At 52.6% G+C, this 23625-nt stretch overlaps 1 protein-coding gene across 1 annotated transcript; it reads right to left on the bottom strand.

Annotated features, from left to right (window-relative positions):
- Positions 1-547: 547 nt before the first annotated feature.
- On the bottom strand, positions 548-23599 carry LOC119098704 (putative transmembrane protein DDB_G0289901). The gene is made up of 6 exons (XM_037221709.1): positions 23509-23599; positions 19720-20338; positions 10046-10513; positions 5349-5443; positions 3455-3566; positions 548-2345 (listed from the first exon to the last, which is right to left on the bottom strand). The coding sequence occupies exons 1-6, from the start codon at positions 23574-23576 to the stop codon at positions 2244-2246; spliced, it is 1464 nt and encodes a 487-aa protein (XP_037077604.1). The 5' UTR covers positions 23577-23599; the 3' UTR covers positions 548-2243.
- Between the last annotated feature and the right edge of the window lie 26 nt (positions 23600-23625).

Raw genomic sequence — 23625 nt, 5'->3', positions numbered from 1 at the left:
TACAATACGTTCGTCGATGGCATTTAAAAATTATTCAGCGCAATCCGGCTGATGCTCTAAGGCTAAGGCGCTGCGGGTAGATCTTCACCGTATATCTCAGCCTGGTGTACATGAAGTAATTTAGCCAGGCTCGTACACACAGAGCGGTTTTGAAACGCCACGTCCTGGTGCCCGCAGCCACGTGTGGGGCTTTGAGCAGCAGAGTAAGATCCTCCTGACTTCATGGATAAACCCACGGCCAGTTTTGAAGGGCCCCGGAGCGAACCCACGCCAGTTTGAAGGGCCCCGGAGCAACCCATGGCCAGTTTTGAAGGGCCCCGGGGCGAACCCACGCCAGTTTGAAGGGCCCCGGAGCAAACCCATGGCCAGTTGAAGGGCCCCGGGGCGGAACCCCATAGCCAGTTTGAAGCCCGGAGCGAACCCACGGCCAGTTTGAAGGGCCCCGAACCCACGGCCAGTCTGAAGGGCCCCGGAGCGATCAAAAGTGCCGCGGCCGATAAACAGTTAGATTCCCGTCAACGGAAAATTTCCCGTTCTCAGGGATTCGCTTCAAGTACTTGATTCCTTTCCCATAAGACGGGGAAAACCCAAGACCGATAGGAACGGCGATTGAGCGACCGAAGGTGCCGCGGCAGGCCAACAAAGACGCTTTCGTCAGCAGTGTAAGGTCATCAGAGCAATCGATGAAAACACCACGACCGATGCGGTGGGCCCCTCAACGATCGGGAGTGCCCCGGCAGGTTGACATGTAGGGGCCCCGAACATAGCGCAGGTCCTCTAAACAAACGGGAATGGCCCAAGACCAGTGCGCATGAATAAGTGCCCTTGTAGCGGGCCCTTGTGCGATCAAGAGTGCCCGGGCAGATTAACAGAGTGCCCCGACAAGAGTGAAGGGTCGTGCGCAGACGAGATCACCTGGAAAGCTCCTGAGTTAATGTAGCAGACCCCAGAGTCCCTCGGTGCGTTAACTTCTGAAAGCCTCAGCAACAGCATAAGGCTCACCGGGCAAGTGAAAAGAATCCGAGCAGCCGAGAATACCCGGGCAGGTTAATATATGGGGTCCCCGACAAAGACGTAGCACTCTCAAAAAGTCAATAGGAATACCTAGACCGAGTGTCTTGGGCCGCCGAACGATTGAGTGGACCCGCACACCTCAACGGGTGGGCCATCTGCAAGAGCGTAGGGCCTTCCTAGCAAATTAAAAGTACCTAAGACCCAAGGTGGAGTGTTCCCAAGCGGTCAAGTATACCAGGGCAGGTTAACAGATGGGCTCCCGACAAAAGCTTGGGACCGTCCGCATGTAACAGAAAATTGGAACGGCCCTAGACCAATGTAAAAGACCAATGAGCATATCGCAGTCATGTCGGTAGGCTAACTGAGAACAATGTGAGGGGCCCCCAGGCACAGAGCAGCCGGGAGTGCCCCTGCAGATTAACATATGGGACCCCCGGCTATAGCTTATGGGCCTTTCGGGCGAATGGGGAGAATCCGTGGAGGGCCCCTGATCACCAAGAGTGCCCCAGCATGATAACAGATAGGGCACCGAAAACAGCGTAGGGCCCTCCGAGTAAATGCAAAGAAATCAAGGACAACGTGGAAGGCTTTTCAGCGATCGAATTGACCCTACAGTGGACGTATAGGGCCCCCGGCAACAGCGTAAGGCCTTTGGACAACTACATGAGCATCAAAATCTTCAAAATCGCCACCCTCTCAAACCAGCGAATGACTTTTTGTATATGTTCGTGTGTCCTTCACTCCCGCATCGACTGTTTTTGGTCGCTTGGGGCCCACGGACGTCCAATTGGGCGCGGTTTGGGTTTAAAAAACCGCGTCTGTTCGGGCGACAGTCGGGCCTCTTCGGAGCCTAAGGGCACCTCCGGGGCCTAGGGGGAGTATGTCCTCATGGACCCGCGTCCTATGGATCCGCCACTGGTGGCAGTAGCTATGCACGGCGTTTCTCCACCTTGGCAGCGCTCCATCGCGGTGTTTGGATTGTTTCTATAGCCTTGACCATTCATAGGTACCTTCTTCATGTGCTGAAGTGCAACCTGTGTACGTGTCAAGAGGAGCAAAAACCAGCTGAAACGTGCGTGCCAACGGATTCATCCTTGACTTACACATTATACATTTGTCTGCCAATCGACGCATGTACGCCTCGCTTTTGAGAAGACTTCGGGTCAGGTTCGCTGCCTTCTTTAAAGTAACCCGTTCTTTCAATGGCATGTTGCAGAGCGCCTGCCGCCTTACCTGGCGTTGCTCAGGTTGGCGATGAAGTCCATCGCCCCCGCCACGGTGACGTGGTGGTTGGTCTTCTCTTGAAGAATGCGGAAAAATTTCGTGGAAACCTTGAAAACAAGCGCACCATTAAACGCAAGACGGGGTGGAAAGGAGGGTGTCAGCTTGCGTGATTGCCAGGATGCCAGGCTGTTGTTGTCTTAGGTCGCAAATTCGCTTAAAGCTCGCTTTGGTCATCAGGCCGGGGTAAGCAGCTCTCCTGCGAGAGGACTAATAAACAGGATAGAACCATCTGAAGCCTTGAAAGATGCTTCAGTGCTAAATTCGGCAAGGGTGCTGGAAAGTGATGTTTTATCAATAGAGGCAACTGCGGAATCTAGAATGCATTGGCATACCGCAGTTTGTTATTGGTTTTCTGCTCACAAGTAGTATAACCTAGTGTCATACATTAATCAGATTTAGTCATATTTTACGAATGTCCGATGTGCTCGGTGAACATGAGGGATGTCAAAGCATGGTGAAACAAGAAGATTCTTAACATTGGTGTTCAGAAGATACCAGGGTGACTCTACCGGAGTTTCCGAACACAAATTGGTAGGAAGCAAGGTGGTGCTGTCCGGGCCGGCGTGTCAGCCTTGATGCCGTGCCTCTCCTGTACTTATTGACTGCTTTGGGTGCACCCATATCCTTGGGCTCACGAGCGGCCAGCCCATCAGGTATTTACTCTTCAAAGGTCTGTTCGATTGCACTGGTGTGACTTCTGATCCGAACTAAAACTTTTTAACGTCAAACAGTATAAAGTGATAAAAGTTGTAGATGTTGCGGGGAATGTAGCTTCCCATGCTCTCGTAAACCTGGCACGTTTGGTTCGTCACCCCAATATCCGCTGTGTGCAACAGAGTACCGCCTTGTTTACCACCAAGACAAGACCCGTTGGCGTGTTCACATCTGCTTCCTGGCGAGGCGATACAGACTCATGTATAACAAACCGGCGGGAGTCCCAATCGTATGGGAGCAGTGTCGCCCCCCCCCCCCCCCGCCCCAAACACACACACACACCTGCATCCTGTAGCATGTTTGTTCTACGGCAGCGTCCTTGTACTGTGTGAGATAGGCCGCCGCCTGACACGTCATCAGACCGGCCCCGGGCCGGCACATGTGTACACAACTGGCGGCTGAAGCCGCGCGACCCAACCTCCCGACCAGCTGGACTACTTACGCCTTTGGCCTGCAGTATGCTCGTGAATCGCTCGAGATTCACTTCATTGTAGCCGCACACCAGGTAGGCGGCTGTTTCCAACACCTCCACCAGCTCCCGCTGATGGGCTGTCCTGCAGCATAACGTGTCTGACGTCAGCAAAGCCGGGGTCTGGGCGCTGACGCGTGCTAAGCACTGAGACAAGCCAACAAACGGGCACCGGATTATTGTGCCGCTTAATGTGACGCGAAAGTGCACAAATTTCCGTAAGGGTTATGTTCGCGACGCGTATTCTTAAGCATGATACAGGTATTGAGGGTCTGCCCAAGCAAGTGCACAAAGAACAGCTACCCGATCTGACGGCTATCAAAGGGAAGACGCGGTCCTTGGACTAATAGCTTTGCTAAATACTTACCCACGTCTTTTGATTGGACAGGTTTCTGTCATCAGTGCCTGCACCAAGCAGTGCCTGTTGCATGAAGCCTGGCCCGCCATTCAATCGTGAAATTCCGGATCAACGACGACTTTTCCGGTGAAAGTTCAATATGCCGCAATGTTAGCAGGCCATTCCAGCCAGGTGAGAACAGTAAGTTCACAAACCGACTCGGACCCGCCTGCCGCGGGCGGATGGATTGAAAGATGAGTGCTGTAATCAACTGGGCTACGGAAACAGATTGCTCAGCTTGGACGGTACTTAGCCTGCATAACCATCTGGTCCGGTCTTCCAGACAATCCACAAGAAAGGTAAGTATTGCTGTTTGCAGGTTTGCTGACACTCGGGAGAGGGGGGGGGGGGGGGGGGAACGCGTATTGCTGCAGCCTACCAGGCGGTGGTAAAATCAAGTTACAGGCAGTGACGAATAGGTCAATTCCTGATTTTTTAGGTAAACATGAAAAGGCCGAATACGACTGATTGAGAGTTCACAGTATGTCATCATATATAAATGGAATGCTTCACATTTGGGGATATTAAAGTAAGCATCAGATATAATGAAATATAAATGATAAACTAACCTTAACACTATTAGCATACTTGTCAGTAGAAAAATCTGCATTAGACAACACGAATTCTGTATTTAGTAAACATTCTCCTCAATGCTTCATTATTTGATGCGTCATCGTGCCTTGCGCAACATTGATTGGGAGCCAGTTAACAGCCGTTATATCTGGACATCATGTTCACGAACACCAAATATTAACGATTCGACGATTGGGTAGTTTTTGGGCTCGAACGCCGCTAGGCCAATGGAATGGCAGGATTTAAATAACGTTATTATGCCGTCATAGGTGCGTAATAGGTGACCTATGCCGACATAGGTGCATAATTAGGTCAAGGGTGACCTTGACCTAATCTGCGCGAAAAAGACTGCACAAAAAAGACTGCGCTTCTTCCCGAGCGTGTAGCCCAAAAACTAGAGCGGTCTAGATCTAAAAGAAGGGCAGCGCAGTGAACTGCACTGGATCATCTTCAAGATGGCTATCTCAATTCAAATCTCCCATACAAATAGGGAACACTCATTTTAAAAAGCAATTACGCTCTGACAGCTGTGACGCGCCGCACGATTTCTAAGTAGATCCTGACGTATATAAGAGTGACATCCACTGGTTAACATGGCAGTCGGGTCGTACTTAATTTTGAAAACTTCCTCAACTGCATGCGAGGTGGCGGACTAACGCCTCATGAGAGTGCCGAGTTTAAACTTCGGCTTTCAACACGCCCTTAAGTCAATGAATCGTTAGCACGGTACGATAACGAAAGCACATAAGGAAGCTAGGACCGACAAATATGACCTAGTTAAATGATACTTATCCATACGAATGCCAGTGCGCAATGCCACTACCTAATCGCAGGCATAAGCAGACGACCACTCAAAGCAGCCCTCCCGGTGTGACCTTGGCCGACGTGGAGACTTACTTAGTCCTGCCCTTCAGAAACTCGATCCACTCGTCCTGGTCATAGTACCCGGCGCCGTCCACATCAAACAGGCCGAAGAGGTGAGCCGCTACCTCCTGTCGAGACCGAAAACAGACGGCGTCAGTCAGGCGCCGTGTCAGGGAGCATGTGTGGGGAACACGCCTAGGTCTCCGCCAGGGAAGGACGTCTGGGTCAGCGCGGCGTCGGTACCAATCAGGCGCCGTGTCAGGGAGCATGTGTGGGGAACACGCCTAGGTCGCCGCCAGGGGAGGACGTCTGTGTCAGCGCGGCGTCGGTACCAATCAGGCGCCGTGTCAGAGAGCATGTGTGGGGAACACGCCTAGGTCTCCGCCAGGGGGGGACGTTTGTGTCAGCGCGGCGTCGGCACCAGTCAGGCGCCGTATCAGGGAGCATGTGTGGGGAACACGCCTAGGTCTCCGCCAGGGGGGACGTTTGGGTCAGCGCGGCGTCGGCACCAGTCAGGCGCCGTGTCAGAGAGCATGTGTGGGGAACACGCCTAGGTCTCCGCCAGGGGGGGACGTTTGGGTCAGCGCGGCGCCGGTAGCAATCAGGCGCCGTGCTAGGGGAGCACGTCTGGGAAACATGCGTAGTTCAGACCAGCCGTGCTCCCCAGACGTGCCAGGGGAGCACGGCTGGGTCAGCGAGGCACATGCACCAATCAGGTGCCATTTTCAACTGAAATCTGGGCATGCTGAATCGCGAATGAAAGTGCTGGTCATTCAGGTGCACTGAACATTGGAGGATTTTCGATATTGTTATTGTGGAATAATTATATTACATGGAGGAAACGTCTAATAGCGTAGGTAGAGCTGCGCAAATTGCTCGCATGGCACATGGCTCTCATGGCATTTACGTGGCACACAGGTACATTCGCCAGAGCCCTCAACGAAGCTAATATTAAACGTGTCGTATATGCCTGAACAATTAATTGAACTAAATCTCTCCAATATTCACGAGGGACAATTAAGGCTAAACGTGTGCCCGCGCCGGCGGTTGCAGTGGTGCAGCAGAGCACTTTCAGTGCAGCAGGGTCACCAGTCCACCGTCTCCACAGCAGCAGCACGTCATAGGCACGCCAAGGACAAACTTGGCGCGACTGCCAGTCAAATCAAACGTCTGGGGAAACGCCCACCGGAGCAGCGCTGTCATTGGCTATTGTCAACAGCGCCGGGCGATATCCGCCGCCCCGCCAGTGAGGGTGCAGGTGACAGCGCCGGCCACACTAGTGTAGCAGAGGCCCAGGAAGTGGCGGCGCTGCACCCGCTGTTTAATGCACTTTTGTCACGCATCATAGCAGGAGTCATGCTGGAATGTCCTTCAAAGCAAGGGCATGGTCTTTCCTGCCCACTGCTCTAGTACATCTGTGCAGCTTTCACGTCAGCAGTCTGGTCCACGTAGCTATTGTTAAGCAGATCCGGAAGTTGAGTTCGTAATTTCTCAATGCATGAGCAACTCGGTTGTCCCAGGAAATAGCGCGTGAGAGGAGCAATGCTGCGAACTAGAGTACAGCTGTATAGGCATGAGCGGTCGCTCGACTTAGTCATCGTGCCGGCAGCTGGTGCTGATGCGGAAGCGGCAGCTATGGGTTTCATGCGCGCACTCATGCTAAGCCCATGCGGAGCCGAGCGCTAGGCTCACCTTCACCCAGCTCGGCAGTCTTAGAGACAAATTATCATAGGCCGTGTGCGACTGCCTTAAATAGTCTTTACAGACACACCTTACACTTGATACCTGAAGGTAAGTCGCAGGCCACGAGCACCGCCTGTCAAAAGGTCGCGGCTGCGCCACGATTAGTGACAGAGATCGATCCCAAATGAGTGCGAGATGTGATAAACAGCCATGAAAGTGCTGTTCAGGACGCGGAGCAGGGATGGTAACAAACGCCTCCAAAAGTCTAAGTTTGAGTGGTTTGATACGCTCAGGTCTCGCCACTACCGGCGCCGTGAGTGGTGGGCTGGGCGCGTGGGTCCACCTTTTGTGCCCTCGGGGGACAGTGAGCTCTGAGGCCGGGTGTCACCGCCGTGTGTCAAGCCAGGAGCTAGCTGGCTGATCATAGTAGTTGCTGCAGCTGTTATTAAGTTCCGATGCAAAGCATACCAGCTACCAATGGAACGTAGCAAGGTGATCTGAAAACGCGAAAAAACATTCCACGTGCCTTGAATTGACGATGCGTGATTATGACCACTTGTTTGCTTTCGCCATAGCGAGCTTTGGTAAACCAAGGGTGTTCACCCAAGCGCCACTGCATTTGACAAGTGTTATGCTCAGACAACACCTGATTCATTGGCCAGACCCAGCGGACGATAACGCCTGCCATTCTCCATCAGAACGGCCGTGGCCGGTTTCATCGCCGCGGCATGTATTAAGCATGCAGCGGACTGCGGCGCGCCTGCTCAGCGGGCAGCATGGACAGCGCTCCCCCGGCACGGGTAGCCCAAGGCCGCCGAGTCCGACGTCACGTCTGCCGGCCCGCTTCGCTCCGCCGACTGCAGCTCACGCCCCTGCGGCCACCGAGAGGGGAGCGCTCGCCGGCTGCAGTTCACGCCCCTGCGGCTCCTGAGAGGGGAGCGTTCGCCGACTGCAGCTCACGCCCCTGTGGCTCCTGAGAGGGAAGTGTTCGCCGACTGCGGATCACGTCCCTGCGGCTACCGGGAGGGGAGCGCTCGCCGGCTGCAGTTCACGCCCCTGCGGCCACCGAGAGGGGAGCGCTCGCCGGCTGCAGCTCACGCCCCTGCGGCCACCGAGGGGGGGGGGACGTTCGCCGGCTGTAGCTCACACCCCTGTGGCTCCTGAGCGCGGAGCGCTCACCGGCTGCAGCTCACGCCCCTGCGGCCACCGAGAGGGGGGCGCTCGCCGGCTGAGGTGAGCAGGGGGTGGTGCGAGCCGAGGGCGGCCGCCGGAGATCCGCCCTCCGTCGCCGGGCGGAAAGTCCGCTCCGGGTGAAGTCACCTGCTGCAGTGTAATAGTCTCCACCGAATGGAAGTCTGCAGCGTGCCCGCTGTGTTGACAGCGTCTTGAGGCGAGGCGCTTCGTCATAAGCAATTGGGATAGCAGTTAGTTTGCACACGTTCATGCAGCGATGTGTCTCGGCGTCGCTTTTTCCGTATGACGCGGTGGCGGCCTTGACGCTGCGCGGCGCCAGACGGGAGACCCCCCATGCAAGGATAGGCGACGGTCAGCAGCTGTTTTATGACCTCTTTAGCCACTGAAGATATTAGTGCAGCAATTACCTATGCCGACTGCCACAGGGAATACCTGAAACGTGGCTGATGGCAGCCCCGGACCCGCCCCTCTGGGCTATGCCAATATGCCAATAATGCCAAACATTATCGCACTGCGTAATGACGTTGCTATGCGCACTGGGTTGGGATTGGTCAGCTCCCATGTGCAGTTGCCGCATGATGCGCACCCTTCATAAAATGTGAGCCTCTTGGCATTTACTTTTGGAAAATATGAGCATGCAAATGGCACATAGACGAACGTGACTGCTCCGTGGCGTCCCGGCTCGCAGACGTGTGCATGGGGCCGCAAAAAGGTCCCACGATCCCATGAGCATGCAACCTTGTGGGGTGGTCCTGATCCATGCTTGGGATCTAGGTACAGGTCTGCCGGCTTGTCACCAGGCGTTATGAAAATATACATTCTTCACATAAGACGATGTGTTTACCAGTGGCGTACCCCAAAGCCGCCATTCGAAGTTGCTATTAGATGGTTGACGATAAAGGGTTTCCAAATACGGACCTCTTAATTTCCACTTGGTTTCGTGGGTGACTTAGAATTTGAGCACCTGCTAATTAAAGCTTGTTGGGTGTACCTTGAGCCCACCAACCAAGTCGCGCCATCCAAATCAACGGATGCTCTTGCCTCCGTCTTTTGGCCAGACGCAACTGCGGAGAGTCTCATGCGCGGCACGACGCCCTGACACGGAGCCGCCGCGGGCCTGGACTGGCACTCGTTGGCCGGCTGCCAGCTGACCTTTCGTGTCAGTCGGCCCAAATAATGTGCTCGCTGTGAGCCGGCTCCTCAGTACCATTGGATAAAGAGTCCGGCACCTTTCCCCTAGACCACAGACCACAGAGATGGTGTCGCTGGCATCACCCTTCTTCGTGTGACGGAACTGAAGACCGCAAAAACGTTGCGCCAGCTCATCAGCTTACACCTGTATACAGTAAACTGAGCAATGACGCAGAGCCCTGGCGCTCGGTACGGTTAGCTCTGTGCGCCAGTGTTCGTCACCAACTGGAGCTGTGAGCCTGGCACCACCGGCCGCGCTATCTCATCGGAAAGCCTTTTTGGTGCGATCCACGCGGAACAATGTGCTAACAGCTTATTCAGACGGAGTCACATGCACCTGTGCAAACGACTAATCTAGGGCCCCAACGCCTCTATTGTGGCTGCAGGAATGTGCTGAAGGTCTTATGCGCGGCGCAATGTCTCCGCGACGGGATGCGCGGATAAGAATCGGACCGACTGTCAGAATGCAAATACCTGCGTCCACAAGCCTTCTCGACTGCGGCAATCTCCTCCGGATCGCACAAACAGCTGATTATCGGAACCGGACGCCAGGACTAAGTTGTTGATTTCGTCGGCGCCGGGGACCGGCACGGGCCGGAGCGCGCGGGTCAGCGTCCACGAGGGGTCCCACCCGTCCCTCTCGCCCGACCGCAGCGCCGTACCGTGGACACCAGGGTTCTGATGAAGTCGTCGGCAGAGAACGTGCTTGAGGAGCCGGTCAGGCCCTCCTTCAGCAGCCGCTCCAGCTCCTTCAGGTGGCTGAGTCGCTTCTTGTCACGCAACGCCTCCACTTCCATGAGCGACATCTTGCGGGCGGGCGGCTGCGCGCCGGCCCCGCGTGGCCGGTACCGGGCATTCTCCGCCGGTGCTGGGCTGACTTTGCGCTTGTACGGCGCCGGGGAGCCGCCCGGTGACGGCGTCAGATGCGACCGCGACGACGCCGGCGACGACCGGCCGGCGCGCGGCGCATCATCGTCGCTGCCGTCGCGACCGGGCTCGGGCACCGCCAGCCGGCCGGGCGACGCGTCCTCCACCACCACGTGCTGCAGCTCGGCGCCCGTGCTCATCGTCGTCACCGCCGGTACCACGGCCGCCTGGGGCGCGCACTGCTCGTCTCGCAGCGCCAGAGCCTGCACTGGCGGCACAGCGGCGCGCCGGCCTGCCGCCAGGCCCCTGACGTCACACGCCTCCCGGCGGCGAGCGCGCGACGCCGCGGCGGGAAGTCCTGCGGCCGAGCCGGCCGGGCCGGCCCGCCTCCCCCGGTCGGCGCAGTCACCAAGCGCTCCCGCGGTGACGGCGTGTGGGACTTCCGCACCGCGATGCGTGGCGGGTGGGGTCTCTCCGCTGACCGCGGTCCCCGCCTGGCGGCGCCTCTGGTCCGGCACGCTGGCGAATCCGCCGTCAAGCCGGTTATATGCCCGGCATCCTGCTCGGCAGATGATCGCCTCGCACGCTCTCCTAAGTCATGTGGGAATCGCGTCCGGATCTGGGCGGGGAAGGAATAGCCGCACAAGGCTGCCGTTTGACCAAATATCTGCAATCTCGCAAGGTCACTGAGACGCAGCTTCGTCTCAGCTTCTGCGTGATGTCAACAGCTCAAGGTCATTCGATGCTTGTTATTGAAAACTGCGGCCGGTTAGGATGAACGACCATGACTCTGTGAAGGCGAGACCAGCCTCCATACCTAGCCAAGGTCGCTAAGAGAAAATGAGAGAGAGTGTGTTCAGGCTGAGAGGAGCTCGTTCCGCCGGTAATGTCAGGGAGGTGAGTGACAGCATCAGGTCAGCAGTTCCGAGGTTATTTCGGAGTTTTGTTCAAATTCCTTCAACGTAAGGTGTCAACGTCAGACTTACATGCTACAATGCGTAAAAATGCTAAGCAAAATATCTGTGCAGAGCGCAAAGTATGTGCGTTTATTCACACCTGACGGGGTGAACTGTCAGAAATGATCATGATGGTCAGTAAAGGGAGTGTCTCACATTTGTGTGGGGCTTTGACCTGAACTAAGCATCATGAAGATCATTCGATACAATTCACAGCCCTGCCCTTTTTAAGACCTAAAGCCCTCTACTTCTTAAGCCAAACATCTGTTAAGATGGGTGGATAATTTCGTGCAGACAATTTCAAGGTCACCCAGGCATCCATGCCACCATAATCACGTCATGCAAATCATGTTGTCTCATTGGCCATGCGCCGATCAAGGCCAGAACAAATGCAGTTGTGAAGTCGTTTGTATCTGGCGTCCGGGAGCACAATTTCCAGATATTGTGAACGTCGATAGGCTCTCAATCAATGTTGTGCTACGTACGATGACGCAATCAAACAATGATGTATCGGGGATCATTTATTCTAATTAGAAAAATGATCTTCCCTGGAGCGACATTCTCCACATAAAAGTATACTTAGTGTTATAAGTGAGCTTATTTCATCATATCTGATGTTTGATTCCTTATCTTCAAAAGTGGAACACTCCCTTCAAGTAAAATGATAGTCTGTAAGACGAGGGAGAGAGAGGGGGAGAGAGGGAAAGAGAGAGAGAGAGAGAGAGAGAGAGAGAGAGAGAGAGAAGAGAGAGAGAGGGAGCGAGAGAGAGAGAGAGAGAGAGGAGAGAGAGAGGACGAGAGAGGAGAGAGAGAGAGAGAGAGAGAGGAGAGAGAGAAGAGAAGAGAGGAGAGAGAGAGAAAGAAGAGAGGAGAGAGGAGAGAGAGAGAGGAGGAGAGGAGAGAGGAGAGAGAGAGAGAAGAGAGAGAGAGAGAGAGAGAGAGAGAGGAGAGCGAGAGAAAGAAAGAGAGAGAGAGAGGAAGAGAGGGAGAGAGAGAGAGAGAGGAGAGAGAGAGGAGAGAGAGAGAGAGAGAGAGAAGGAGAGAGAGAGAGAGAGAGAGAGAGGCACAGGAGCAGTGCATTTACTAACTCTTGATTTAGCTAAGGCGATCCTCTCACAGGGTGAGTAAATGTTCAGTGTCAGGACACTGTATGGCGGCTGTGGTCCCAAGTCACTGCCAGCATCCTATGTGATACAACTGCAGGAGCTGCCGGAACGCCGTTGGAAGCCCCAATCAGCCTTTCTATATTCGTTTCGTGATTATTAATGCGCTCTGACACATACGTTGCGGGACACACTACAGAACATTGCAAAATGAAAAATATTCGGGATGCATTGTTCAGAGACATCTTGAATATGTTAAGATTATTTAGAATATACATACGACGCATGTAAATGGATTCATTTTGATGGATTCGGAGCACATGGAAAATCGGCGGATGTCAGTTCGTTTGTCAACATTGCAGACGATATTGCTGCCAAATCTTAAAATTGCCACAGGACACATCAGATAGAAGGAAGCCGATGTTTTTACGCTCGTTTAGATGTCGATCATGCACCACACAAAGTGAATCGCATCTGCACCATTTTCGTAACCAACTTGGGCCGCATGACCATCCACACGGTCTACAATAAAGTCAGCTAGCTGAGTGGTGACAGAAAAACCACACCGTCGCGACACGCAGTGTGATTTGTACTGCCTAGATAGTGGCAATCCACACAGGTGATAAGCTGGTAAAGCAGTGAGAAGTTTTGGATGGTTGTAAATATTAAGCAAAAAACACCGATGATATTCCCCGGCCTCAGTAACGCCGTATGAAACGATAAAATCTCCGGTAACCGATTTTCCCTATTGAACACGTAATAACTGAAAACTACGCCATAAGGTGGGAATCTTAACCACCTCCTCATCCATATCCTTCCCAAGAAAGTTATCAAAGGTTTTCAGGGTCAAATGTCTTTCTAACGCCAAGAAAGCAAGCAAACCTGGTACTACTGTATAAGATGGTACAAGCAAGCATAAAGAAAAATTGCCATGCTAAAGCACCGCATCAGTTCATCACGCCCATCAGCTCGGTCTGAACCTAAATCATGGTAAAGAGTCGGATATCTTACACGCCCATCGATCAAGACATCCGCAGTTTTGTTTAATCTCGACATGATGAGTCTAGCGGACCCGATCGTGGACAAAGTTAAGAATATCCGAGAAATGATTATTTTACATCGCCTTTTGTTTTCAGGTACACTCACACCATCGCCAGAAGGCGCCAGAGGTGTGGAGCTATTGATTTACTGACTTCATTCCAAAACGAAGATGCATCATGGTAGCTACTTGATAATTTGTCTGACAAACTAAGCCTAGAGATTTTTTTAATTTCTAGCGCACCATCGTAGCGTGCGTTTAAAATGGAAATTGACCAAATGTAATTATTATAAATATAGCGATCGCACAGCGTATCCACAAAGTCCCACAAATATTACATATCATTCAGGGTGGCGTCTATTTTGGCGCGAGTCCATTCCAGCCCGCAATATTTTTATGCATCCGCCCATATCCTTCGTAGTATTAAGCTCAGAAGATGCAGTCAAACAGGACGCGATATCATAATAATACCTACCAATGTAATGTGGAGGGTAAGAAAGGAGTCTTGCTGACGTTGTAAAACATGTCATGGAACAGAGATAATGGTCAATCGCCCTTCAAGGCCTTTAGCACATGTTTTTAGTCCAATATGGTCATTAGGTGGCTAGCCAACCGCCCAAGCATAACACCTATCCGGCTCAGCAATAATTGCTTGACCAATGTGGCCAACAGATGACTAGTCGTCTACCCAAGTATAGCACCTGTCCGGCTCAGCAATAACTATATTCTCTGGATACCTTGGAACGCGTAGGGTAAAGGGTATGAAAAAAAGGTCAAAACTGGCTGCAGGGTAACAGTTGCAATTGCTTTAATTAAGCCTATAAAACATCGTGACCACACAGTATGATTAAGCCATGAGTGCGTACCATGTATATCATTGACAAGCGCCACAGACTCATTGGCAAGATCCCTTAATCAGCTGAGATTTGGGGCAAAAGTCCCTTAACTCATGACCGAAAACAGTTTGTTGATATCAGCACTAAAATCATCAAACGCGCAAATATCGGCATATTGCTGTTAAAACATTGCCTCAATCTTGCTCAAAATAGCATATATCTAATCCTCAACATTTCGTTGAGATTGTGTGGCAACACATCCCTAACAATAATATTTTTGTGGTGCCATAGTATTTATCATATTTATTAACCCGTCACCAATAGGTGACGGGTTTCACTTTTGAGGTTAGATGTTTGTTTCCTCATCACAGCAAAAACAATAACAAAAACGGAGTGCAACAGAAAGAAGAGCATGGTAAAGCAAAGTGAATCGTTGAGTCAGTCAAGACAGTGAAGACAAAGTAAGCCCTCCTCGTGAGACCTCGTGAACACAGAGTATGACCATGCCATGATTGCTTATCATGCCTATCATTAACATGCGTCACAGACTCATTAGCAGCCTACTTAACCAGCTGAGAAGCATGGTAAAGTCCCTTAACTGACGCCTGAAAGCAGAAGTGAAAAACAGATTGACGTCAGATTGACGTCAGAAAACAGGTTGTTTATCGATGTCACCGAACATCAAATGTGCAAACATAAGGGAATGAAACGCTTGACATATTGTCCGAACTTCGTTCGAAATAGTATATACTTGATCTCTAAAATTCGTTGAGAATTATGCGGTACACACACACACCTAACAGCATTTTGATGTTTTCAAAGTAACGTTAAGACTTAATTAATCTATAATCACCGCAGGTGACAGGTTTCGTTATTGACCTCAGATGTTTTTATCGCCATCATAGCAAAACAACTGAAAAAGCGGCGGGCAACGAAAGGCAGAGCATGGTAAAGCATAGCTAAACGCTGAGTCAAGCTAAGCTTCTGCTTTGACTGAGGGATGTTGAGACGGGCCTGGCCGTGCCTGATGGAAACATGCATGGACATGCGTAGCACAGCTCTGGTAAGCGCCGACGACTGGACTGCATAGCATCTGTTGATGCTGACCTCTGCCAGTCGCTACTTGGAGAATACGCCCGATGCTGTCCTCGTACAGTGTCTATTCGCTGGCACGCTGGAGGCTCAGCCCTTTACGTTCAGACTATAAGGCTGGAAGTCAGCCTGGAAATAAACGGAGACTACACTTTCCGAATTTTCTGAGTTCTGTGAGACTTCGTTTCGTTCCTGATTCATTCAGTTTACAAAGTGGTACCAGCTTTATCACAATTTGCATTCGCACTTGCGCGAAAATTTGCTTTAACAGAACAACAACTTGGCTACCAGCACAATTTCTTTATTTCTCCTTAATTAAATATCATCCAGTCCACGTACCGTCGTTGAAAAAAAATTATGGATTTGATTCTCTTTTGATGTTGACATTTGGGTGAGCTTTGACGTCACATCCCCAAGCATTAGGGTTTCTGCAAGTGAAACCATGCCTGCGATCCTCGCCAAGCTTCAGTAAGGCAATGCTATCGGTGAGAGGGCGAACTCGGTGGCATCTGTACAGGCGTCGATATCAAAGTGTAGGAACTGCAGCCATTTGTCATAATAAAATCATGAATAGATTTCATCGCTTTTACTATTAGCTGGAAGGGGCACCGATACGACTGAGCGTCCCCTTGCGCGGACCGATGAATACATGGCTCATCTTGAAAAGTCTGCAGGAGACGCCCCATGCAAACACATCAGCTCGCGTCGATATGCGGGCGGCGCAGCCGTCACCCGGCAGCGGGGACGTGAAGCTCTGGGCCGGCTTCAACGGCATCTGAACAAAGCATGGCCCAGCATGCAGGGAGATGGAACAGAAGGGGAAGCTTTTATTGCGGGATCTGGGGCGTCAAGGGTTGGAGCAAGCTTAGATCGCGAGTGCCCGCGTGCAACAGTATGCATCATGTCGAATGCATCACGGTACCTGACAGCAAGATACGAGGTATGACAAATATCGCACGAAAGAGCATCACTGCATGGTGGGCAGCGATGGCAGAGAGGATATACACATAGCAAGTGTTGGGAGAAAATGGTTATCCACAGAGGTTACTGTATCGAGCGATGAATACATATGCAGCCCGTCAGAGGTAGCGGTAGCAGTAGGTAGCGGTACCACCTTTTACAATTTATCAAGCAATACAAATGCTTTAAGACAGGGCACGCTCAAAACCTACTCTGGGCAAGAACTCCATGTGAAAGATCCCATTCCAAAAGAACTGCGAAAGAAGCTGTATACGATACCGGGTGCATTTGCGCTGCTTACACGCGAGCAAACCTAAACGCCTAAAGGTGGTGTGTCTAGAAGGGCAGGTGGCATTCGTGAATCATGGGTAAAATGAAATAGTTCCCTGAGCTGGTCACTGGCTTGAGTGTGTCGGCGATTTTGACCTATCCCAGGCTGGCCCTCACCGTAGAACACCCACGGTCTGGCCGGGGCGCTAAGGAATGGTCGAAACAAGGCTCTTCAATCCCTTTTACCGAACAATGTGTTCGGATTTTGGTTAAACATTTTTTTGGGATGACGCTGTCTGTACAGTTTAGTGTTATCTGTGTTGTTCGGTGTCATTTGTATTGCGTTAGGGCAAGAACGGCTGTAGACTGTACATAACCTCGGTACATTGTTTACTGCACTGAATGTCTTGCTTCTTTGTAGACTTCCGACTCTTTAATGCAGTCACAACTTTTTCTGAGGGATAGCCATTTCTCTCTTCTCATGCAAAAGTGTCGTCTTTGAACATAAGCTGCTGTTGATTTTTGTTGCAGTTATTCCAGTTTCGTCCTTCAGAATGCTGTTCAAAACGAGCAAAAATAACAAGTCATTTACTGATTAAATGATAAGAATTTCACCCACTCTTAGGCAAAAAAAATAACTAAGTATCCAGATAGATGTTTTCCCAAGCTACTGCAGCTAACATCATATGAGAATTTTCCTTCGCATTTGGTGTCATTGTTATTTCAATTAACGATGCTACAGATGGGTTTTGGCAGCGCCATGTACGATTGATTCATGTCTTCTTGTTTTTCCTATTTCGAGCATCTGCACCTGCTTCGGAGAAAGCAAGCAATAGCACGAGTCTGCTATGGATCAATTCTAAATGCGTGTATCGGTCAGCCAGTGTGTAATCATTTTCGATACGCTTCAGAAAAATATATTTATTGGATGTGTTACATAGAAATATTCGGAACCTGAATAAATTGCAATAACTGTTTAAGAACTGATTGAGCTGTGTGTTGTACTGAAATGAGACGAAAAACTTTAAACGTCGGATTAGGAGCCAGATAGCCTCAAATGGATTGAAACGCAATGATATTTCGACCACAGTTGGTAGCCCCAGCAAGTCTATGAAGGGCGAATGAGTGTTGTTGACATTAGGCAACCGATGGCACCGCAGATCCAGATAGGTAAAAATGGATTAATCCCGATAAGGTATGTTTCTGCAGTCAATTTGGGATTTAAAACTTTTGAAGTGAGAAGGAAGTTGAATTGCATGCAGATGTCATAAAGCTATTCATTCTCATGGATAAGACCGTAGTAATAGTCTTATTCCTCGGAGAAAAAGCAAGAGAGTGTAGACATAGTTGGATTGATATTTCGGCAACACGCCTTTATCGAAACAACAGCACTTCTCTTGTTTCGATAAAGGCATGTTGCCGAAATATCAACCCAACTATATTTCCATTTTCCTGGATTTCTCCGGGGAATAAGGCTATTACTACCGTCTTATCTATATGAATAATGTTCCTCGCTGATGCACTGAACAAGCCCCCATTTTGTTGATATCACCATCAGTTCAAATTTAACCACGTCATACAACATGTCCAACTGCCTCGTTGCATTATAACGCAGTATGATGCATGCTTATAGGTCGAATTCGTGTTTGGAGATCGACAACTAACGTAAAACTTCATATGTACGACAGAGGCAGGTATACATGTACGCAATCACCATCAAGTCATTCATGCCCTTTCTCTCAGTGGTCAAGTATGACCTAGGTGAGTTGAATTGGTGACGTGTGGACTTCCAGATCCTCGACGACACTGGCTTTCACCTGTTATTTCATTTTAACCCGATGGCTATCTGAATTCGATCAGGATCCGACTCTTCAAATGATACTGGGCAGGAAAAGTAGCATCACTGGTCAAAATTGCTACTTCATTATGATACGGCTTAGAGTAATGTTGAATTATGTTTTGTAAATAAATCACGTTAGATATCAATCTCAAGGAAATGAAACTGTTAGTAACTATCTTTTTGTTCCTATGGTATTGCAGAAGTGGGAGTCGCGGGCAAAGCACGTTGATTTGCGGGTTGCAACACGCTGAAATATATTGGATATAAAAAAGCCCAAAGGTAAAGCGTCTTAGTAACGTATTTGACGGGATGACATTGGAATAAGGATTCGTAGAAAACGCGGATTGCAGAGTGAAATCTATTTAAAACTGCTGTGTCGCGCTGGAGTGGGTCCTGCAATTCTAACCTATTGCAATCACAAGACCTGTCTTGCACGAATGCTATGCTTCACTCGGGTGGCTGTCGAGTGAGCGGAGCATCCACCTTCGCCAAGTAGACTTTTCTAGCCACGCTTGCCTGGCCGCGCTTCGAGCTCTGCCTGGCGGCTCCGATGCCGCAGCGGAGGCGAGCGGCGGCCCTGCGGCGGGTCCCGCGACGGCTCCCCTGTCCCGGAGCACGCTGCCCGCTGCCGTGACTGGTTCTGCAGCTGTACCTATGCTTGGGTGCATTAGCAGCGAGTCTGCCGCGCTTCAGCTGAGATTCCTGCGCCTGCTCTAGCGCCGCTCTGGGCCCGGCTAGCGGGCCCGACCGCGGGCCGGCCATCCCCTGGGCATGACGCAATAGCAGTCGATGTCGGGTATCCACCACGGGGTAGTATTTCCCACCGCCGGGAATTGACGACCCCCGCGGTACAGCGGCCGCGTTCGTGGAGCTCGGGTGTCGCTGCTGGACACGGGGCATTCCAACAAACGAAATGGGATCGGCTGGGTCGGCTGTCGTTTACACTCGCCGCGTCCCTATCGGCAGGTGGTGGGAATGCATCGTTCAGCGATTCCGGGGTGTCTTGCCCCGTTTTCCGGCGTCCGAGCGGAGCCGGAGCGATCAAGTAAGCGCTTGATTCGACTGGCCGAGGGTAAGATCGGAGAAGATTACCACGTCATGCTAATTTACAGGAGGAAAGCTCTATAAAAGCCCAATACATATGGATGAAAAGCAGTCAATGAGGTCGAACTGGTGAGTATAAACTGCCCCATCATACCGTTGTGAAGGTTAGAAATGGCCTTCATCAGTGAAACTGGCTGCATTCCTTCTTTCCCCTCACCTCCACTCCAGCCACCATAATGTCAACGTCAACGGCCCTTATAAAAGATAGCCACGACGGCCAGATATACGACATGCAGCAGCTGGGGCCCAGCACCAAGACGAGTACTCACATTGAAGACGGTGGCGGCCGGGTTGAAGGCGTCGCCGCGACGTGACTTCAGGGCGTACTTCCCCTTGAGGTTGAAGAACTTCTCCACGATCCAGCCGATGGCCTTCTTCACCAGGTCTCCGATGATGCCGATGCCGCCCGAGCCGGGATTGGAGTTCAGCGTGTGTCCCACCGCCGTCTTGAACATGTCGCCCATGGCGTTGCCACCCTTGGTGACGTCCGACTGGTTACCCATGTTCTTGCCGCCCGAGAGGGCGCCGATGATGGTGCCCAGGAGGTTACCGCTGGCGGCATTGCCGCCGCCCTGGCCGTGGCCGCCGCCAGCGCCGCTGACAGCGCCCGAGATGAGGCCCTGCAGGAGGCCTGCGGCGCCGCCGCCACCTCCGCCGCCGCCGCCGCCACCCAGAGCGTTGCCGAACGCCGACTGGATGAGGGATCCCATGTTGACACCGCCCACACCCTTGCCGCCGTGCTTCATGGAGGGATGGGCGGGCGCCGCGCCGCCGCCTCCTCCGCCGCCGCCGCCGCCGATCATGCCCATGATGCCACCCAGGATGTCGGAGGCGCCGCCGCCGCCGCCCTGGCCGCCGTACCCGCCGCCGCCGCCGCCGCCTCCACCGCTGCAACGAAGGCACAGGAGACGGGCGTTAAGCGACACGTCACGGCACGAACACGACGCTCTGGGTGTCATCGAACGGTGCGCGGCAGCCGGCGACGGTCCAATGTCAGCGATGAGATGTCATCTCTGTCACATTAAAACAAACTTCGCATAAAGAGATTCGAAGGCAAATGCGGCCTTGGAAACACCAGTCCACAAAGGGGCAATGTTCGTAACGCGAATGCCCGTAACCACAAATGCTCATCCATGCGATTTCTTCAAGATTGTTCGCATGTGCAAACATTTGTTATTGACTGATGTGCTGCAAGATTCATATGGAGGTATCTCTCATGCAATATGTGCTGCTACGCTCGGGAACACTTCCGGCCCATGCGCCAATAGCTGCATACGTTGATGGCACCTAGGACCCTTAACTGATGTGTAAATCAATGTGCTGCCTCAACGTAAGTCAATCACAAATGAGCATGCGAAACGAGCCCAACCAAGCAGCCCCCCCCCCAAAAAAAAAACAAGATGCGCTGAAAACTTGGGTCAAGTTTTTCACAAATGTGACGCATCAGACGTGCAAGTTTTCATTATCCTCAGGTTGGGTGGCTTCGTCATCCTTCCTACTACCTCCGTGCGATGAGTATACGCCTAATGGACCATAGCATGACATCCCTTTGGTTGGTCTGTCGGGGAACGTCGCACGAGTTCAGATCGCTTCTTGTCTGTCTTCATGTGGTAGTGCAAATGGCTGGAGTCATATCATGACATAGACCATGGAACATCATGAACTTACAGCTGATTTATACCTTACACGGCCATTGAAACTCCAAAATATATACTCTGACGCTGCTATGGGATACTTTAACAGCTTCGCTGTAAAGTACTCCTGAAATTGTTGCGGGAGATATTTACGACTTGAACCGGCGTGAAATTGGTCGTAAAGTGCCGTAAGGTCGCGATCGGCATGACCGGTGTACATGTCCTACATAGTCGCCGACAGGCTAGTGGTCGGCGACTATGGTAAATGATCAAATGAGCCAGAGCCGCCGACACGAGCATACACCAAACTGATGAAAAACATTTGACGGATGGTCTGTCGGTCAAGTCAAGCTTCAGGACTTGACCTCATAAGCCATCCATCCGTTAGCTGTAGGCCTCCAGCCGACCATCCCTGCAGCGTATCGCCACTGTAGTCCGGCTGGTACAGCGACGAGCCCTCTGACCGGTACGTGACAGACATGTGGGATCGCGTCCCAGAGCGGCGCTCGTGGCAGACATGTGGGATCGCGTCCCACAGAGGCGCTTGTGGCAGACATGTGGGATCGCGCCCCAGAGCGGCGCTCGAGCGGCTCGTCCTTGAGGGCGAATTGGCGACGGGCCAAGATCAGGCGGACAGCGGCAGCGACGATCCCGTCGCGCCGGGAAGCAGCGAGTCGGAAAAATATGTCAGTTGAACTCAAACTGCTCTCCTGGGCCGGATGTCAACGTCTTCGTGACAACTGCAGCTACTATGGATAGTGATCCCGAAGCCATCCATGTAGAACATTCGATGAAGATTTCCAATAAAAAGATGTCGCTCGGCTCCAATTCCAACCAATTCTACCAGACTTATCAGAGCAGGCTGTTCCCACCGCCTCGGTGAACAAGAACTGTGGACCCGGTGCAAGGCAACCAGAATCTAACAACATTCACGGGAAGGCCAGAGTGGACAGGTTTGGGCGACATGAACTGGGCGTCAGTTCCGGTCCCGGACCCTCGCAGCCGTGGCCGACACCGAGTTTCGGCCTCGGGGTGTTTTCGCGCCGCCGCCGCCCCCCACCCGGCTGTTCCGAGCCCGTCGGACGACAGCCGTCCGGAGCCAGCACCCGCACTCGGAGGGTGGGGGACTGCCCGCGGCAGGTGCCCGCCCCAGTGTCGGCACCGCGTCTCCGCCGCCGCCCGGCGCACCGCACTTGGCCGGACGGCCCAGGGGCGTCGCCGGAGCGTGGGCTGCGCGCACGGCTGCCAGCCGGTCCGGCGTCAGCGCACCACAGGACAGCCCGCGCACGCACCGTCGCCTCCATCCATGGCCTCCGGCGTCGGCCACAGCCGGCCCTTGCGGCCGGCTGCCAGTCGCTGCCCGGCGCGCCCGGATCGTCCCAGGACAGCCAGAAACGTAAACATGAAGCGGTGCAAACGGGTGAAGTACGCCTCGATGTCTGTAGCTTGGGGACCACGACAGAGATGTGGATCACCAGCCAGGAGCTTAATGCAATGTCGTAACGAAAATCCGAAATTGTGGCATCTGGCAGCAAAATAGGCACTCGGCCCCCCGCCAACGGCCAAACGCACAGACAGGTGCGCCGAAAAGGGACATCGGCGGCACACACCCCAGCCAGCCAGCCCGACGGCTGAAGATGATCGGGCGCCTGTCTGTGTAGTGTCCAGCATTTGCACGGAGCTGGAGCCAATCTCCAAAGAACACACAGGCCGATCTTCAGAGTATGCTGGTTGGATGTCACCACTACCGCAGCTGACCTCCTGAGACACACAAACAAACAAGATTTCCCTGCGAGTGTTTGAACAAACACACGCAAGAACCCAAAAGAACTTATGAAGCGAAATTCAAAGGTGCTACGAATCCCCCATAAGCAGACACAGACAAATAATTCACAACTGGCAGGAACGAAAGTATCATCCCAAACAAGCCCATCTGGAGACAACCCTGTCGAAAGGCACAGTAAAGCCAGATAAGCAGTGCACATCCCGACAACGGACGGTGTGGACTTGACATTGTGTAGTGCCATCACTTCATGCATGATCACAATAATTGTGCAAGATTCCTTCTTGGTGATGCAAAGCACATGTCCAACCAAATACGAATGGCGCCCGTGTCTAAACAAAGTGATATTAACCCTCTACCCTTCCCATTCTGGATCTCATGCTGCGAAGGATAGACGCAAATGCAGTGCGCATGCGCGATCCGACCACCGCTGTGGACGCCGACGCGCCGCCCCACTCACCCTCCACCGAGAAACTGTCCCGATCAACTGGGTAGGGTCGAACCCTCCCCCTCCTCCTCCGCCGCCGCCGCCGCCCTGGTTCTGTCGGTGTGGCGCGTGGGGTTAAAGGACGAGTCCTTGGCCGGGCAGCGCGGGTACATCTTCCACCGCTGCTGCCGCCTCCGCCGACGCCGCGTAGTACCTGTTGCGCTCCTCGTCCGGCGGGTCGTCCCGCGTCTTGTTGGACATGCGCCCGATGATGTCGTCCATGCCACCTGCCACCACTGCTGCCGCCGCCGCCGCCGCCGCCGCCGAAGTG

The sequence above is a fragment of the Pollicipes pollicipes genome, unplaced genomic scaffold (assembly GCF_011947565.3).
Source record: "Pollicipes pollicipes isolate AB1234 unplaced genomic scaffold, Ppol_2.1 Scaffold_2555;HRSCAF=2994_pilon_pilon_pilon, whole genome shotgun sequence".
Taxonomy (NCBI): domain Eukaryota; kingdom Metazoa; phylum Arthropoda; class Thecostraca; order Pollicipedomorpha; family Pollicipedidae; genus Pollicipes; species Pollicipes pollicipes.
The sequence above is the reverse complement of the archived record's forward strand: the minus strand, read 5'-3'. Positions and strand labels throughout refer to the sequence as shown.